Source organism: Miscanthus floridulus, chromosome 8 (assembly GCF_019320115.1).
Source record: "Miscanthus floridulus cultivar M001 chromosome 8, ASM1932011v1, whole genome shotgun sequence".
Lineage (NCBI taxonomy): Eukaryota > Viridiplantae > Streptophyta > Magnoliopsida > Poales > Poaceae > Miscanthus > Miscanthus floridulus.
The window spans coordinates 229439229-229456749 of NC_089587.1; the positions used below are offsets into that span (position 1 = coordinate 229439229).

Sequence of the window (17521 nt, forward strand, 5' to 3'; positions counted from 1 at the left end):
GGCGAAGAGGCCATTGGGGCCATCTTCCCCGACGATGACGCCAAGGGGAAGCAGAGGGATGAGGCCCCTGGGGACTTGGCTCCCCACCTCCCCAAGAAAAAGAAAAAGGGTCACCAGGGGAAGCAGGACGTCCTCGAGGCCGGCCTAGTCGTGGCCACAGAGCGCAAAAATCTTCGAGGCCCCGGGCTCTTCGACGACATGCTCAAGAAACCCTGCCCTTACCACCAGGGCCCGATGAAGCATGCCCTTGAAGAGTGCACCATGCTCCGGCATTACTACGCCAAGCTCGGGCTCCCCGACGACGATGCCAAGAAGAGGGGCACCAGTGACAAGGACGACGACAAGGACGACGGATTCCCCGAAGTGCACAATGCTTTCATGATCTACAGCGGGCCTTCGGCGTGCCTCACAGCACGACAGCGGAAGAGGGAGTGTTGGGAGGTTTTCTCGGTGAAGGTGGACGCTCCCCGGTACCTCAACTGGTCTCGGGAGGCAATCACCTTTGACCAGGACGACCATCCCGATTACGTCCCGAACCCCGGGCAGTACCCACTTGTCGTTGACCCCATTATCGGCAACACCTGGCTCACTAAGGTATTGATGGACAGAGGCAGCGGCCTCAACATCCTCTACACCAACACCCTGGAGCTCCTAGAGCTCGACCAGTCGCAGCTCCAGGGTGGCGCCGCTCCTTTCCACGGCAATGTGCTGGGGAAACGCACACAGCCCCTCGGGCGCATCGACCTGCCCGTCTGCTTTGGTACTCCCTCCAACTACCGCAAGGAGGTCCTCACCTTCGAGGTGGTTGGGTTCAAGGGAACCTACCATGCCATCCTAGGGCGACCGTGCTATGCCAAGTTCATGGCGATCCCCAACTACATGTACCTCAAGCTCAAGATGTCGGGCCCCAACGGCGTCATCACTGTCGAGTCCACGTACGAGCATGCATACGACTGTGACGTCGAGTGCATCGAGTACACCGAGGCTATCATAGAGGCCGAGACCCTCATCGTCAACCTCGACCAACTCGGTAGCGAGGCGCCCAACTCCAAGCGTCACGCTAGGACTTTCGAGCCTGCGGAGGCCATCAAGCTCGTCCCGGTCAATCCCACCTACCCCGACGACTGGGCGCTGAGGATTAGTGCCACCCTCGACATCAAATAGGAAGCCGTGCTCGTCGACTTTCTTCACGCGAATGCCGATATGTTCGTGTGGGGTCCCTCGAACATGCTAGGCATACCGAGGAAGGTCGTCGAGCACGCCTTGGACATCTAGGCCAGCTTTAGGCTGGTGAAGCAGCGCCTGCGCCGATTTGACAAGGAAAAGCGCAGGGCCATCGGTGAAGAGATACAGAAGCTCCTGGCGGCTAGATTCATCAAAGAAGTGTCCCATCTGGAGTGGTTAGCTAATCCTGTATTAGTTAAGAAGAAAAATGGGAAGTGGAGAATGTGTGTAGACTACACCAGTCTAAACAAAGCATGTCCAAAAGTCCCTTTCCCATTGCCCTGAATTGACCAAATCATCGACTCCACTGCGGGATGTGAAACCCTATCCTTCCTTGATGTGTAGTTCGAGTACCATCAGATCACGATGAAAGAGTCTGACCAGCTCGTGACTTCTTTCATCACACCATTTGGCATGTACTGCTATGTGACTATGCCGTTTGGCCTCAGAAACACAGGGGCCACATACCAGTGGTGCATGACCCATGTCTTTGGCGAGCACATCGGGAAGACCGTCGAGGCCTATGTGGATGACATCGTGGTCAAGTCCAGGAAGGCCAGTGATCTCATCAGTGACTTGGAAATAGCCTTCAGATGTCTCAGGGAAAGGGGCGTCAAGCTTAACCCCAAAAAGTGTGTCTTTGGGGTCCCCCAAGGCATGCTTTTAGGATTTATAGTCTCGGAACGCGGCATCGAAGCCAACCCGGAGAAGGTCTCGGCTATGACCAACATGGGGCCAATCCAAGACCTCAAGGGAGTACAGAGGGTTATGGGATGCCTTGCGGCCCTGAGCCGCTTCATCTCGCGCCTTGGTGAAAAAGGCTTGCCTCTGTACCGTCTCTTAAGGAAATTGGAGCGCTTTTCTTGGACCCCCAAGGCCGAAGAAGCCCTCGCCAAACTCAAGGCATTGCTCACCAATCCTCCTATCCTGGTATCGCTAGCCAAGGGTGAGGCTCTCTTACTTTACGTCACCACAACGACCCAAGTGGTCAGCGCAACCATAGTAGTCGAGAGGCAGGAAGAGGGGCATGCTCTACCCATCCAACGACCTGTCTACTTCATCAGTGAAGTACTCTCTGAGATCAAAACACGCTACCCCCACATCCAGAAACTGATCTACGCCATAGTCTTGGCTCGACGCAAGCTGCGTCACTACTTCGAATCCCACCCGGTAACCGTGGTGTTGTCTTTCCCCCTGGGGGAGATAATCCATAACCGGGAGGCCTCGGGTAGGATAGCCAAGTGGGCCGTCGAACTCATGGGGGAGGCTTTGTCCTTTGCGCCTCGAAAAGCAATCAAATCTCAGGTCTTGGCTGATTTCGTGGTAGAATGGACTGACACCCAACTGCCACCTGCCCAAATCTAGGCGGAATACTGGACCATGTACTTCGACAGGTCCCTGATGAAGACCGAGGCGGGCGTGGGTCTGCTCTTCATCTCACCCCTTAGAGTACACATGCATTACATGATTTGGCTCCACTTCGCCGCCTCCAACAACGCGGCCGAGTACAAAGCCCTCGTCAATGGCTTGCAGATCGCCGTCGAACTTGGGGTATGGCGTCTCGACGTACGGGGCGATTCGTAGCTCATTGTCGATCAGGTGATGAAGGAGTCGAACTGCCATGACCCCAAGATGGAGGCGTACTGCAAGCTAGTACGTCGCCTTGAAGACAAGTTCGACGGTCTCGAACTCAACCACATCGCGTGAAAATTCAACGAGGCCGCAGATGAACTGGTAAAGATGGCGTCGGCATGGGCCCCGGTCCCCCCAAACATCTTCGCTAGAGATCTCCACAAGCCTTCCATCGACTATGCCTCGGCAGCGGAAGAGGGCCCACTGGTTGAGCCTGCTGTAGGGCTCGAGGCTCCCTCGGTCGCCGAGACCACCGTGGTCGAGACCGAGGTCATGGAAGTCAACGAGGAGCCTCCTAGGGCCAACTAGGGCATGGACTGGTGGGTCCCGTTCCTTGATTGCCTTGTCTGAGGAGAGCTCCCTATAGATAGGACCGAAGCCAGACGACTTGCGCGGCAAGCCAAGACTTACGTCCTCAGCAACGGCGAGTTGTACCGGCGAAGCCCATCTGGTGTCCTCCAGCGATGCATCACCACCAAGGCAGGCCAAGACCTACTTTGGGACTTGCACGTAGGGGCCTGCGAGCACCATGCAGCGCCTCGGACGCTCATCGGAAACGCCTTCTACCAAGGGTTCTACTAGCCAACGGCGGTTGCCGACGCCACCAAGCTAGTACGCTCCTGCGAGGGATGCTAGTACTACGCGCGGCAAATGCACCTCTCGGCCCAAGCCCTCCAAACCATCCCCGTTACATGGCCCTTCGCCATGTGGGGGCTGGACATGGTTGGGCCTCTACAGAAAGCCCCCGGGGGCTACACCCATCTGTTAGTAGCAATCGATAAGTTCTCCAAGTGGATCGAGGCTCGTCCGATCAATCAAATCAAATCCGAGCAAGTGGTTCTGTTCTTCACTGATATCATCCATAGGTTTGGGGTTCCGAACACCATCATCACTAACAACGGGACGCAATTCACCGGCCGCAAGTTCCTAACATTCTGCGACGACCACCACATCCGTGTGGCCTGGTTGGCCGTGGGACACCCTAGGACAAATGGCCAAGTAGAACGTGCCAATGGCATGATCCTACAGGGCCTCAAGCCAAGAATATACAATCGGTTGAAGAAGTTTGGCAAGAAATGGCTTGCCGAACTCCCGTCAGTCATCTGGAGCCTGAGGAATACCCTAAGCCGAGCCACGGGGTTCACACCGTTCTTCCTGGTCTATGGGGCCGAGGCCATCCTCCCCACTGACTTGGAGTATGGTTCCCTGAGGCTTCGGGCCTACAACGAGCAGAGCAACCGCACTGCCCGCGAGGACGCCCTCGACCAACTGGAGGAAGCCCGAGACGTTGCACTGCTACATTCGGCCAAATACTAGCAAGCTCTATGACGCTATCAAGCCCGGTGCATTCAAAGCCGAGACCTGAAGGTAGGTGACCTGGTGCTGAGGCTGAGGCAGAGCAACAAGGGTCGCCACAAGCTGACCTCGCCATGGGAAGGACCGTACATCATCGCCCAAGTGTTGAAGCCTAGGACCTACAAGATAGCCAACGAGAACGGCGAAATCCTCACCAACGCTTGGAACATAGAACAACTACGTCGCTTTTACCCTTAAATCTCCAAGCATTGTATACATTGTTTCTCGGAATACAATTAAGAAGCGTTCTTTAGTTCTTCTAATTTTTCGAGAAACCCCCTGAGCCCATCATGGGCCTCAGCAGTACGATAACACCATAAGGGAGACTCAGCTCTGCCTCTGCAGAGGTGCCCACTGCAGGGCTCGCACAGGACACGGCTCTGCCTCTACAGAACTGAGCCTCCCTGGGGGGCTAGAAGGGGGGACTCCCCCCCAAGTCCCATGCACCATTTTTTAGTCGTTTTTCGAAAAAAATTCCTACACCAAACTCTCTAGCGTGCTCTGACAAATCGATTGTGAAAAAACCTAAGGACCGAAAGACTGTCTCAAGGCCAGAAGGCCGGCTGAGTCGCGAGACGGCCTACGCCTCCAGGCTATGGCACTCCCTCACCACCTTTTGCCCGAGGGGCAGCTTAGGCTCCGAGGAAGTTTTTTGCAAGAGATTTGTTCAGAGACAAGACAGAGGGCAGAGGCTCGAAAATACAATGAAAAACGATTAAAGAAGCGTAGACGCACAATTACTTTAAAAAGACCTCGACGACCACCAGCGTTATGATAGGGTAACATAATCCCTAATCTATTTACATGGCCTCTTGGGCCTAGGTCAAGGCTTAGGGTCTCCAGCATCGGCGGATGATGTGGGAGGGACCACCTCCTCTTCGAACAGTTTGGCCAGCGCCGTGCCAGGGCCCTCCGCTGCCTCCATTAGCTTCGTGACCTCCTCATCGGCCTCCCCGTCATCATCGGGCAGGACATAGCCATCGCTGATGGCCTTGAGATTGAGGTCAATGTAGTCTAAGGTGATGACAGCCAGGGCGCGCTTAACGCCCGTGTGCAGCGCCCCTCGAAGTCGCTCACACACTTGGCCACTCAACACAATCAGGCGGCTCCCGAGGGAGCTGCCTGACTGGACCCCCTCGACCTCTAGGGCCTCGTAGGCAGTACGGGCGGCACTCTTCAGCGCGTCATGCTCCTCAATCTCAGTCTCAAGCACCACCTGCACTACGACAGAGGCCACGGCTGCCCGAGTGACCTTCTCCAACTCTACGCCAAAAGAAATGGAATGGGCTGAGTGCAAAGGAAAACAAGCCAAATAGGGGCGGAAGCCTATGGGACTCACCCTCGACCTTCTCCTCCCAGCGTCGGGCCAAACCCGAGAGGCCTCAGCTTTCTCCTTCTAGCACTGGGCCTCGACCCAAGAAGCCTCGGCCTTCTCCTTCAGGCGCTGAACCTTGACCCAGGAAGCCTCGGCCGCCCTGGAAGCCTCTTCCTCTAGCTCTACATCACACCAAGGAGTTAGGGGCCGAACACAAGAAAAACAAATAAAACAAGGAGAATAAGACTCACCCTCGGCCTTTCCCCTCCAGACCACAGCCTCGGTCCAGGAAGCCTTAGCCACCTTGAGGGCCTCATCCAAGGCACCTTTTGTCAGTTGGTGCGCACCCTGCTCCATCCCCAGCTGTCCAGCAAGGGCCTTGATAGAGGCCGTGGCTTCTCTAGCCCAGGACCTGAAGGCATCCCAATCACCGGCCACGCGGGTCAGCTCCTCCTCCAACTCCTTGACCTGCACCGCCAAGGGGGCGACCTACTCCTAAGCCACCGCCGCCGCAGCCTTCATATCGGCACCGTGTAGGCGGAGGTCCTCCACCTCCGTGCTCCGCGCCGACAGAAGCTCATTGGCGCGAGCGAGCAAGTCTTTCTGCCGCTAGAGCTGGTCCTAGACGTCCCTCTCCCATCGGAGGAAAACTGACTTCCCAAGGGATCGGGTCTCGAGCTCCTAGATAAGCAGAACATGGGTCATGCACTGAAAGAAAACTCAGAAAAAGGGGACACCGCACGAGAAAAGAAGGTGCGTACCTAGGTGACCCCGGGCAGATCGTCGCCCACGACAGACAGCGCTGTCCACAGCGACCGCTCAGCCAGCTAGCGATATTGCTCGAAGGTGTCCCAGCGCCCCCCCTCAGCCGCATCCTCAAGGGCGAATAGAGGCTCCCCCTCAAGGTCATCCCGGCTCCGCCACAAGACACGCGGGTGATCCCACTCGCGGGGCTCGGGTTGCACCTGCACGAGGGCCGAGCTTCCCTCACCAGAGGCCGGAGCAGGCTGCTCCATGGTGCTGACTGCCTCGGCATCTTCCCCCTCCCTTCGACCCTCCCCCGGGAAGTATCGCCAGAGGAGATCGACTGAACCTCTATTTCCCGGGCACTCTCCCGCAACAGCGGCAAGCCTTGGACCAGGGGCGGTACCAAGGCCTCCGCTGCCTTCATCTCCACTTCCTAGGCCATCGGCTTCACCGTGATCATGTCGGCCTCCGCCACCGTGGCCTCGATGGTCTTGAGGGCTCCGGCCCTCGCCACCATGGCCTCGGCGGTCCTAGGCACCCCAGCCTCTGTCGCCTCAGCCTCGGAGGCCTGGGGGGCCTTGACCTCAGTGGCCTCAGCGACCAAGGATGCCTCAGCCTCATCTGACCCATGGGCCTTGGCCTCGTGGGTTAGAGGCGCTCCCTCCCCCGCCTGTGTAGGGGCTGCCTCGACAGCCTCTCCTTGGGCGACCAGCTCCTTTGGGTCGGCCCTCGCCGACGCCGCACCACGTTGTATGGCGGCTTGTGCCTCCACCACCCGGTGGGCGGTGGAGCTGGGGCTCACCTTGAGCGCCTTAAGTGGCGCTAAGGTGGGCACCTCCGCAGGATGCTTCTGGCTGAAGACAAGATACTTACAGGGTCAGCATGTGACCGAAGAATGAATGGAAGATGCTGCAACTATGCCAAAAAAGGGTTACCTCGAACGGGGCTGCAACTGCTTCGGCACGGTGACCCTCCTCTACGAAGGCGGTGGCGGCGGCAGAGGCACGACCTCTGTATCTGCCAGTGCCGGCCGGTCCTCGACGGACCCCGGTGCCCCCTCGGTCCTTTGCGGGGGCAGTTGCGTCGCCCCCGCCGCCACCTGCTCCACCTCTGCCGTCGAGCCCACCAGGCTGACGGCGCGCTTTCCCAATGCCCGTGCCTTGGGCGTGTCGGCCACGGCCCTGGGGTGGGCGATCACCGGCCCCGAGGCGTCTCCTCCTCCTCCTCCTGGGAGCACCAGGCCGCTCACCGACGCCCTAGGCGTAGTCTCCCCGACGTTAGGGAGATGGTCCAGGGGACCCCGCCCTAGCTCGCTTGCATCATCACCGCCCGAAGAATCCGCCGACAGTGATGACAATGGAGATGCCTCCATCGGGAGGCCCTCCTACCTCTGCCGCCGGTGGTGTTTCTCTAGCTCTTCACGCTCAAGGGTCTTCCTCTTGCGCTTTGCCTGCTTGGCATCCTTCCACTTCTTCTGTGCCTCGACATGCGCCTGGTTCACCGCCCACCACGCTGCGTCCTCAGGAACGGGCGGTGGGGAGGCTCGCATGTCTCTCATCCCTCTAAAGGAACAGCAAACACAAATAAAGGGACCAAAAAACGGTAAGGAACGAGGAGGCCTCGAGGGCTGCAGCAGCGCATGACTTACCAGGGAGAGGAACCCCCGCGATGGGCACATCATGATGGGGGTCAGACCACCGCTCCTCAGCTTTGCCTCCACCATCTCCCTCACTCGACGAAGAATCTCCTCGTTAGAGACGGCGGAGGCAGACATCTAGATGCCCTCGATCGGCTCATCCAATCTCATCTCGAACAGGTGCCGCCGCTGAGCCATCAGCGGCAGCACCCTCCGGCGGTGGAAGGCAGCCACGACCATAGCTGCCGTAAGACAGCGGCTCCATAGCCTTTCCAGCCCCTCCAGGAGTGGCTGCAGCTTGGGTTGATCCTCCTTCGGGACGTCATACTTCCACTTCTCCAGACAGCTCCCACGATCCACCCAGTGTAGAGGGGAAGTTCGCCATCGTCATTGCGAAGATAGAACCAGCTGGTGTACCAGCGGCGATTGGTTGACGTGAGCTGGGCTAGGATGTATAGGTGCTGACAGTCCTAGCGCACTTGGAGAGTGCAGCCGCTAGCCCTCACCGCCTTCCTCATGCCTGATGTACCCGTCGGCTTGGTGGTATGCCCTGCCCGGAAAAGGTGGAGCCACAGTTCCCAATGGGGAGTGATCCCCAGGTACCCCTCACAAACAGCGACGAAGATGGTCGCCTACGTGATGGAATTAGGGTTGAAGTTGTGGAGCTCCACACCATAGTAGTGCAGGAGCGCCCGCATGAACCGGTCCACCGATAGGCCGAGGCCGCACTTGTGAAAGGATACAAAGCTCACGACGTAGCCATCATGTGGCCTCGGCTTTGGCTCGCCCAACGGAGTGATCCACTCTGGCCTATTGGGGTCAGTAACCGGACGAAGAAGGTCATCGTCGACGAGAGACTGGAGCATCTCCACGGACATGTCGGACTGACCCCAAGGGTCTGCCTCAATGACAACGGCACCGGCCATGGGTGTGACGGAGAATACGACTACGGCGGTGAGCCTCTCTCGCTCTCTCTACCTCACCTCTCTCTCTTCTTCTCCCCAATGCTCTCTGTTCTAGCAACGGCTCAAGGGCGGCAAAGGCGAATGCAGGCAAGGTAAGGAGGGGAGGGGCGAGGCTCGTTGCGTATTTATGCAGGAAGGAGGCGAAATGGGCGGGCGACGAAATCAGGAAAGTTTCCCTCAGATCCAGCATAGTTAATCCAGATTCGATTTTACCGCCCACGTACCCACCTTTTCCTCATTAATCGTGTGAACAGTTATGTTCCATCCGCTGACATGGCGTCGCATCCGACCGCTGCAGTGGCAGGCACCATTCCGCCTCCCCGAGAAAATCACCTCAAAAGGCGCGCCTACTGTTGTCAAACCAATGGGGGGGATATCCCCCACCCGATTCCTTTCGGACAAAGAAACTGGGCGCCGAGCCCATTACGGTCCAGGGGTTCGAAGGCTAGGCCCCCAAGGGTTTCGACAGCCGCCCCAGGGCAATAGAGTTAGGGATGACTACGGGTGAGCCCATACGGGGCCGAGACCCAAGCAGGCAAAATGCTTGGGACGCCCTAAGTCGTGTCCGAGACCGACAGGGAGGTCTCCGAATGGGATCCCACCGTAGGGAGGCACTGAGCCACCGGGGCCCATCGAACGGCCCCGGCACCCACTAGAGAAACCCTCTAATACTCTTGGAGTGTGTCTCTGGACCGCTAGCCGACCCCTATCAAATGGGGCACAGGCCTCCACTCGGACTTACCCGATAACAGCTCACCGGAAGTGCCACCGCTCGCACCCATCGAGGGCAGCCTGGCATATTCCACCCCTCCTTCTGAACGAAAAGGATACGCGAGGGTCATATAAAAAGCTAGGGGAACCCCTGACGGCCTTCTCGCTCCGTGCAGAGGCTAGGGGGCTCTTCCTGCAACCTTGTTGATACCCAACATTCTAAGCTCGCACTCGAGGGGGCTCGGCAAACAACCCCTTCTTCCGAATGAAAAAGATGCGCGAGGGTCGTACAAAAAGCCAGGGAAACTCCTGATGGCCCTCTCGCTCTGTGTAGAGGCTAGGGGGCTCTTCCTGCAACCTTGCCAAGACCCAGCGACCCAGGCTCGCACTCGAGGGGGGCTCGGCAAACAACCCCTCCGTCCGAACAGAAAGGACGTGCGAGGGTCATACAAAAAGCCAGGGGAACCCCTGATGGCCCTCTTGCTCCGTGCAGAGGCTAGGGGGCTCTTCCTGCAACTTCGCTGAGACCCAGCGACCCAGGCTCGCACTCGAGGGGGCTCGACGAACAACCCCTCCATCCGAGCGAAAAGGATGCGCGAGGGTCGCACAAAAAAGCCAGGGGAACCCTCGACCACCCTTTCCCTCTATGTAGAGGCTCGGGGGCTCTTCCTGCACCCAGGACGAAGACAAGCGACCCGAGCTCGCGCTCAAAGGCTCGGAAAATGCGATAAAGGGCATCAAGCCCATTACGGTCCAGGGGTTCGAAGGCTGGGCCCCCGAGGGTTTTGACAGCCGCCCTAGGACAGCAGAGTCAGGGACAACTATGGGTGAGCCCACGCATGGCCAAGGCCCAAGCAAACGATCGCTTGAGATGCCCTAAGTCATGTCCGAGACCAGCAGGGAGGTCTCCGAATGGGATCCTACCGTAGGGAGGCATCGAGCCACCGAGGCCCATCGAACGGCCCCGGCACCCACTAGAGAAGCCCTCTGGTACTCTTGGAGCACGTCTCTAGACCGCTAGCCAAACCCTATCGAATGGGGCGTGGGCCTTCACTCGGACTTACCTGATAACAGCTCACCGGGGGTGTCTCTACTCGCGCCCATCGAGGGTAGCATGGCACCCTCCACCCCTCCTTCTGAACGAAAAGGATGCGTGAGGGCCGCACAAAAAGCTAGGGGAACCTCTGACGGCCCTCTCGCTCCATGCAGAGGCTAGGGGGCTCTTCCTGCAAACTTGCCGAGGCTCAGCGACCCGAACTTGCACTCATGGGCTCGACAAACGCAATAAAACCCCTCTCACGATGAAAGAAAAGCCCCTAGAGGAATAAATCCACTCCTCCAGGGCCTCGGGGGCTACACCCGGTGGGTGCGCTCGCGCGCACCCACCGAAGCCTCGAGTATGAAACACCATCCTGCCAGGAGCTACTACGAGCCGAGTCTCACCAAAACCTCAAGGAGAGCGCTCGCACTCTCCCTGAGGCTTGGGGGCTACTGTCGGGTACCACGAGAAGGGGTCCCCTAAGCAACTATCGAAAAAAATCGCTTATACCCTGTCAAAATCAAAGTCAAGAGACAACTATTGGTTAAACCTCGGCAACGTCCGAGGCCACCTACTCTCCGCCTTGCTAGAGGCCTCGCACGAGAGGCCTCGGACGGCCTACCGATTCTCTGTCTCGCCCGAGGCCCTACGTGTACAGCCTCGGACGAGACGCCGATTCTCTGTCTCGCTCAAGGCTGGCTTGGCAAAATAGCCCCGTCGCCTCCGCCTCGACCAACTTCTCGGACATGATGTCACGTCCGCCCGGCGCGTTCAATCGCTCCCGCGATATCAGCCGAACGACGGCTCGACACAGCGGCATGGCTGACTGGATGCCAGTCACATCGAAGCCATGCCGTCCAGGATAGGACAGGGCAGGGGTTACCGGCCGCTGTGCTCGGTGCTGTGCCCATGACTGGTGCCCGTACTGCGCTGTGCTACCTAACTCCTGCTCTAGGGACAACGCGGCGTGCGGAGTTAGGTCCAGGTTACTATAGCCTCAGAATCAGTGTATAGGCCCAACCGCTCCCTCCATGCCTCGGCAGTCTACTTTAGGGTCTAGGCAACCTCAGGATTCACGCCCGTCGGGCCCCCCACGACGGCTCGGCCTCGGCACCAACTAAGCCTCGGCTCTTCACGCGGTCAACACACAGCAACCAGCACGTCGCTTGCCAGGCCCTGCGTCAAGCTATCACTGGAGCTCCCACGTCGCACAAGATCGGATGTGACCGGCACATTGCTCTAGCACTTCAAGGGTAGGACCAGTCCCTCAACCATGCTGCCACAGTAACAGGCTACAGGGCTCGGACATGCCGCCTCTGTTCGTAGGACACCGCATAGCGAACGCATATATCACCCCTAACCCCCCTTCAACTATAAAAGGGAGGGACCGAGGCTGTTTCTAGGGGACACGCATAGGTAGATGGACGAACTCACTCACTCACGCGCAAGCAACGCTCTGTAACACGCACGTTTACCCGCTGCCTGAGATCAGCATCTCAAGCAACTCACACCGCTCCACGTAGAGACCTGGGACTAACTCCCTCTCTCGCCTTGCTTGTAACCCCCTACTACGAGCATTTCAGTGCAAGGAATACAAGATCGATATCTCAGACTGGACGTAGGGCACCCATTGCTCAAACCAGTACAAACCTTATGTCTCTTTGTATCACCATCCGGGATTAGGGGCACGCAGTGCATTTTTACTAGTTGGTTGAGGGCCCGCCGATCCGAAACACCGACACCATGCTATAGGACTTACATTAGAAGTCGAGTGATGGGCTGTCACTCGTGAGAGATAGGTCCTTATACTACTACTATCATATGGTTTTGGATTTAGAGATGGATAATAAATTAGAGATCGGGCGGGACTAGGGACTTTGGATGTGGACTTGGTTGGGCAACAGAGCGGGGCTCTGGTTGCATTAGTCCCACCTATATCGATCAAGGACCGTGCTGTTGGCTAGACCGTTGGTTAAGTTTGAAGGCACCGAACACATAACAGGGGCCTGAGTTACAGTTGACCGTGAAACTAAGTACTTTCCTACGACTCAGGGTCCCTAAAAAGTTTATTGGAGTGTTACACTAGCCATTCGAGGAGTTGTTAGTAGGTGGGGAATATTCATGGTAAAACTTATAAGTGGGAAGCCTATCATCGCTCGGTGGGGTGGGCCTCATAGTGTGGGTTCCCCGGGATGGTCGGGTTGCTTTCAGACCTAGGTCGTACGAGAGGAAAGGTTGCCTTGTACTTGCTCCTTTAAGAAGTACGGGCATGTGTTTGGGATTGCCCAGCTGGATGTACATCGATTGCAATCACCGTCCTCCTCGGATATGGATACCACTTGCCATTGTCTAGCATCGTAGTAACAACTGGAATATGGAGATGCTGATGAGGCTACTACCGAATTATGAAATATATCCTGATTGCTTACCACATGCTTGAAAGTAGTTCAGGTACTTACCTAGAATGGTTAAGTAATGAACTTGATGTAACTACTAAAAAGTTTGAACACAAGGATGCACTATTAGTAAGCTTCTCTGCAAAAACAAAATTAAACAGCTAGCCAAATAGCCCTAGCATATTCTTGAGAGTTGGGAGACTAGTCCCACCTAGTCAGGTAAGTCTTGCGGAGTATACTGTGTACTCAGGGTTTTATTCCCCCTGTTGCAGGTAGCAGGTGGATGCTGGAGCTAACTATTGCTGTGTGTAGATACCTCCTAGTGGGCTCAGCGAGGCTCCCTTTATCATCGTGGTTGTAGAAGTTTTATTCTAACATCTCTACTCCTGATTCAATGTTCAAAATTATTACCTTCCGTTGCTTTTGTAAAATGTTTTCTTCCGCTTCTTTTATGAAATTGCTCTATAAAACTCTGATTTATGAAATGTTGTGATGTATGAAATGGTTAATAATGTTGTAAGCTTTATTCACTTATTTATGATCCTGATGAAAACGTGGATTTTCGAGTTCTCCCGTGTGGTGTACTTGACAGACTATCAGGTTTAACTTGGTCTCTTGTATACTTAGTGTCAAATGGCTGACAAGTGTAGTCGGAACTAGGTTAAATTGGACGGTCTGACACATAGAGCCATTGAAACATGGTTGTGTTAAAACTTATGTAGCATCTCATTATAGTTTGCTAGGATACATTTTATATTTGTGCCTCTTGATAGGTGATGGGTGGATAGGTGTAGCAGCAAGAGATACACCGATGTGTCAGGCTGTTAGTAAGTCTATTACATGTCATTTGACACCAAATTAGTAGATCTTCAACACCAAAAAAAAATTGGAGATCGATGGGAGCATCCACGTGGATTCAGCTAATGCTGTTTTGACAGTTTTTACCGCCTCGCGCCGGTTGCTTCGCTGATTGCCAACGGGTTCCTTCGGTCGCTGTTTGTTCTCTCGCTGCCAGCGCGGGCCCACCACGCCGCACGTTCCCGTCTTCGTTGCCTGCCTGGCCCATTTACCAGTCACCCGTCGTCGATTCCCTGGGTGGTGCTGCATCGTCGAAATCGCCTCGGGTGGGTGCACACTCCTTTTAACCGCGCACCTCCCCCCACCGCGCGTCTCCGTTCCTCCCTCGGCGTCGTCGCTCCCGAACCTCCCATCGCCGCCGCCGCGTCCCCCTCGGGGTCTCCTCCACTATACGCCGCCTCCTAAACGCCTCCTCCCCTCCCAGCGTCGCCGCTCCGGCCTGCGCGACCGGCCCCTGGCGCGGTGGCGGCGCCCGCCTAGGGATTCGTCTCTCCGTCGCTGGCATCCCAGATCGGTCGGCCTACAGCGCGGCGGGCTCCAGGTGAAGGTGCGTCCTCTCTGTTGCTCCCCTCCGCTTTCCCTCGCCGATGCCACGGCCTCGCCGTAAACACGGTTGTGGGGCGCCGCTATAGCGGCCAGACATGCGCAGGCGCGTTACGGTGGAGGTCCTCTGCCTCGATTCAGGCTCATGCTGACGGGGCCTTCAGAATCGATTTTGATGTTTTCTTTCTTTCTTTTTTCCCCTCACCTTCTCTGGTTCCCGTCTTCAGGCAACGGCACACCGACCTTGGATTTGGCTTCTGCTCGTCTGGATGCTGCTGGGTTACCTTTGCTATGTCCAACACCAACGAGAGGCCACTGATGCAGCTCCCAACCTGTCAGCCAACGTCTTCAGGTGTTCCTTCACCTTCCTCATCTACAGCTGCCAAGCCAGGAAGATAGATAGTAGCGGTCCCAGGATTTTTCTCAGATGTAAGCCTAACTAATTGCAATCCTTCTTTTGTTCACTGTATTGTACTTATTCAGATTGCCATAGAATTCTAATTATTGGCCTAAGCCATGTCATCATATATTCTAATTATTGGCCTCAGCTAAATTCGTTTTTTTCCAAAATTTGACAGAGAGGAACAAATAAATATGGTACTAGCTGTAGTACCTGCTGGTACTAACTGTAGTACCTGCTGCTAATTGACCACAGAGACCGTTTTCCATCAAGGAGAGCATAACCGATGTGTGTTTTAGTCTTACTTTTTTCTCCGGTCAGAATTGCTTTGTGATATTGTGAGGTTGTGCTCTGCTCACTGTCTGATATATACATCCAGCTTACGTTTCTTCAGGTTTGTTTTTTTCCCACTCTTATTTTCAGATGTTGTGAGATTGTGTTATGTTCGCTGTCTGCCTTCCACAATGCTGGTGTACAATGTGCGTATCCACACTCATACACCTGCAAAAATCAAGTGAGTTAATAGGGCCGCCTGCCTTTTCTCTGTTACTATTTATAGGTAACTAACAAATTACACAATTTCTTTTTGCCCTAAGTAATCTTGAGCATATGGAATCTAACTAGGTTCGTTGTAAAATTAATTTTCTTCATGTGTTTCTCTATACGTAATAATTGGTATGCTTACCTACCATGTCCTCTCTGATTACACAATATCAGGCGAATTAATGTGTATAGATTTTATCTCACTTCTCCATCACACTTCCTGTGTTACCTCACACTATCTACGAATAATTCCATACCATGGTTGTTAACCTTGTGAGCTGAATCATGATAGTGTCCAAGTGTCTGTAGTTCAATAACAGTTAGTACAGGCTGAATCCAGTGAGCCTTTAATTAGTGTTTATTTTTCTTTATCAATAGTTTGGCATAACTATCTAGGTTAATTTTGTACTGCTGAGCTTTACTAATTCTTAGCGACTCAGTATGTTAATATCAACTTTAGGTTGTTCCGCTTTTATTTCTACCTATTTCTTATGACCTCTTGCCCGATGTATGTTGTCCACTGACAGCAGCAAAAACACACCATAAGGCTTCAGTTATGGTTGTTGAATGGTTACTATATCCTTGCTCCTCTATTCATGGTTTCAGTTCCATTCTCTATCTATTTTTAACTAAAAAATGGTCTCCATCATGATTACATCAGAATTTATCTTTTACAGAGCACCTGCAGCTGCAAGGAATGTGCAACCAATGCTATTGGCATGTATTTCTATACGTTTTTCATTTTGCAATGCAGAAATTAGAGTTAGATAGCAACACTAGAGTATGACCAGCAGCATACCGTTATGTCTGTCTTCTAATAAGCACAAGACCCATACTGTATTGTATTGTTAGCTTATTATTTCCAATCAATTGTTTCATCAGTAGGTGTGGATTGTATGACTAATTTGGGTATTGCACCTTATTGGTGCCTTGCCAGTTTTAAGAGAAAAGTTTCACTATATCCAAATTCCTTTAGGATACTCATTTAGGGATAGCATTGTCTCTGTACGAGGGTATGCCAGATTATGATATCTATCTGTTATATATATATCATCCCATTATTTCGAACGTTCAAAGTTGTCACGATTGCTCGGTAAGATTGTCATGATCATGGTGCACGAGCAATCTGTTTATCTTGCAATGATATTCATGGCAAAAGTCAACACGATAATAGACAACCCACGAACCCAGGCAAAAGCTAATCATGGACAATGCATTGCCCGGGTTCAGCCTGCTTGCTTAAAATGATTGCCGTCTAGCGTTTCACGTGCTTGCTTAGGTATGCAGAGCTAAAAGCAAATGCTTATGCGGGCGCAGCGTAGCGCGCCTGACGTCCTAGTGTAGGTGTAGGTTAGAAGAGAAATTTCTCTCTTTTTTGGCAAGCACCTCTATAAAAAAAAAGCTTGAGCTTGGCAAAATAAGATGGTACATATCTAAACCTCAAAAAGTAGTAGAAAACATGCTTGTCAATGAAGGATAACAGCCAATCACCATTGTGTATCCATCTAATGCGTGGAACCCACAGACCATACCCAAATGGACATTTAATGCGTGGAATTTATGGACCATGACCAAACAGAAGAAAAAATATTACATATACTACTATTTGCAACAGGAAATATAGCTCAGGTATACACTAAGGGCATACTCCCTCGGTCCCTAAATAACCGTCGTGTCCCTAAATAACTGTCGTTTTCGCTTCCCAAGAAACAACTTTGACTATATATATATATATAATATTTATGGTACAAAATTAATATCATTAGTTAAATGTATTTTCATAATAAATTTATTTTAAGATACAAATTTTGCACGTATTTTCTATAGATATAGTTAAACTTATGGCACGGAAACAAAAAAACGACAGTTATTTAGGAATGGATGGAGTATAAGTCTAGCTCCAATATCATGTAGAATTAGAAGTTGTATGATAAATAAAGTGTTTAAAATACATATTTTTAATTCAAAAATAATTACAAATATATTCATCAAAATAACTTCAATGTGTCACCGCCTAGCTCAAAAAAAAAATTCTAGAGGGGCTTTGGAGCTAGATGTGATGAGCCAAAAAAACCTCAGATTCTTGTGCTTGGCTCCCTTCTCTGGGTTGGTGGTACGATGGGTGCCGTTCGGCGGGCGGGGGCGTGGGTTTTTCA

At 53.7% G+C, this 17521-nt stretch overlaps 1 protein-coding gene and 1 long non-coding RNA gene across 3 annotated transcripts; one reads left to right on the forward strand and one right to left on the reverse strand.

Moving 5' to 3' along the window:
• Positions 1–6707: 6707 nt before the first annotated feature.
• On the reverse strand, positions 6708–7646 carry LOC136470780 (uncharacterized). The gene is made up of 2 exons (XM_066468511.1): positions 7255–7646; positions 6708–7128 (listed from the first exon to the last, which is right to left on the reverse strand). Exons 1-2 carry the CDS (start codon positions 7644–7646, stop codon positions 6708–6710), a joined length of 813 nt encoding a protein of 270 aa, XP_066324608.1.
• A 6460-nt stretch (positions 7647–14106) lies between these two features.
• LOC136478484 (uncharacterized) lies at positions 14107–16928 on the forward strand. 2 transcript variants are annotated; one of them, XR_010764265.1, is made up of 4 exons: positions 14107–14426; positions 14650–14851; positions 15001–15336; positions 16043–16928. It is a non-coding gene; the product is annotated as an uncharacterized lncRNA (long non-coding RNA). The 2 variants fall into 2 exon arrangements; XR_010764264.1 differs by having other exon boundaries at positions 14113–14426; positions 15001–16928.
• The last annotated feature ends 593 nt before the right edge of the window (positions 16929–17521 follow it).

Excerpts from the sequence above, each read along its gene's own strand:
- LOC136470780 (XM_066468511.1), bottom strand. The coding sequence starts at position 7,646 with ATGGAGGCATCTCCATTGTCATCACTGTCGGCGGATTCTTCGGGCGGT. Across the intron at positions 7,129-7,254 it reads CTGCCGCCGCCACCGCCTTC|CCAGAAGCATCCTGCGGAGG; the intron begins GTAGAGGAGGGT and ends TCTTGTCTTCAG.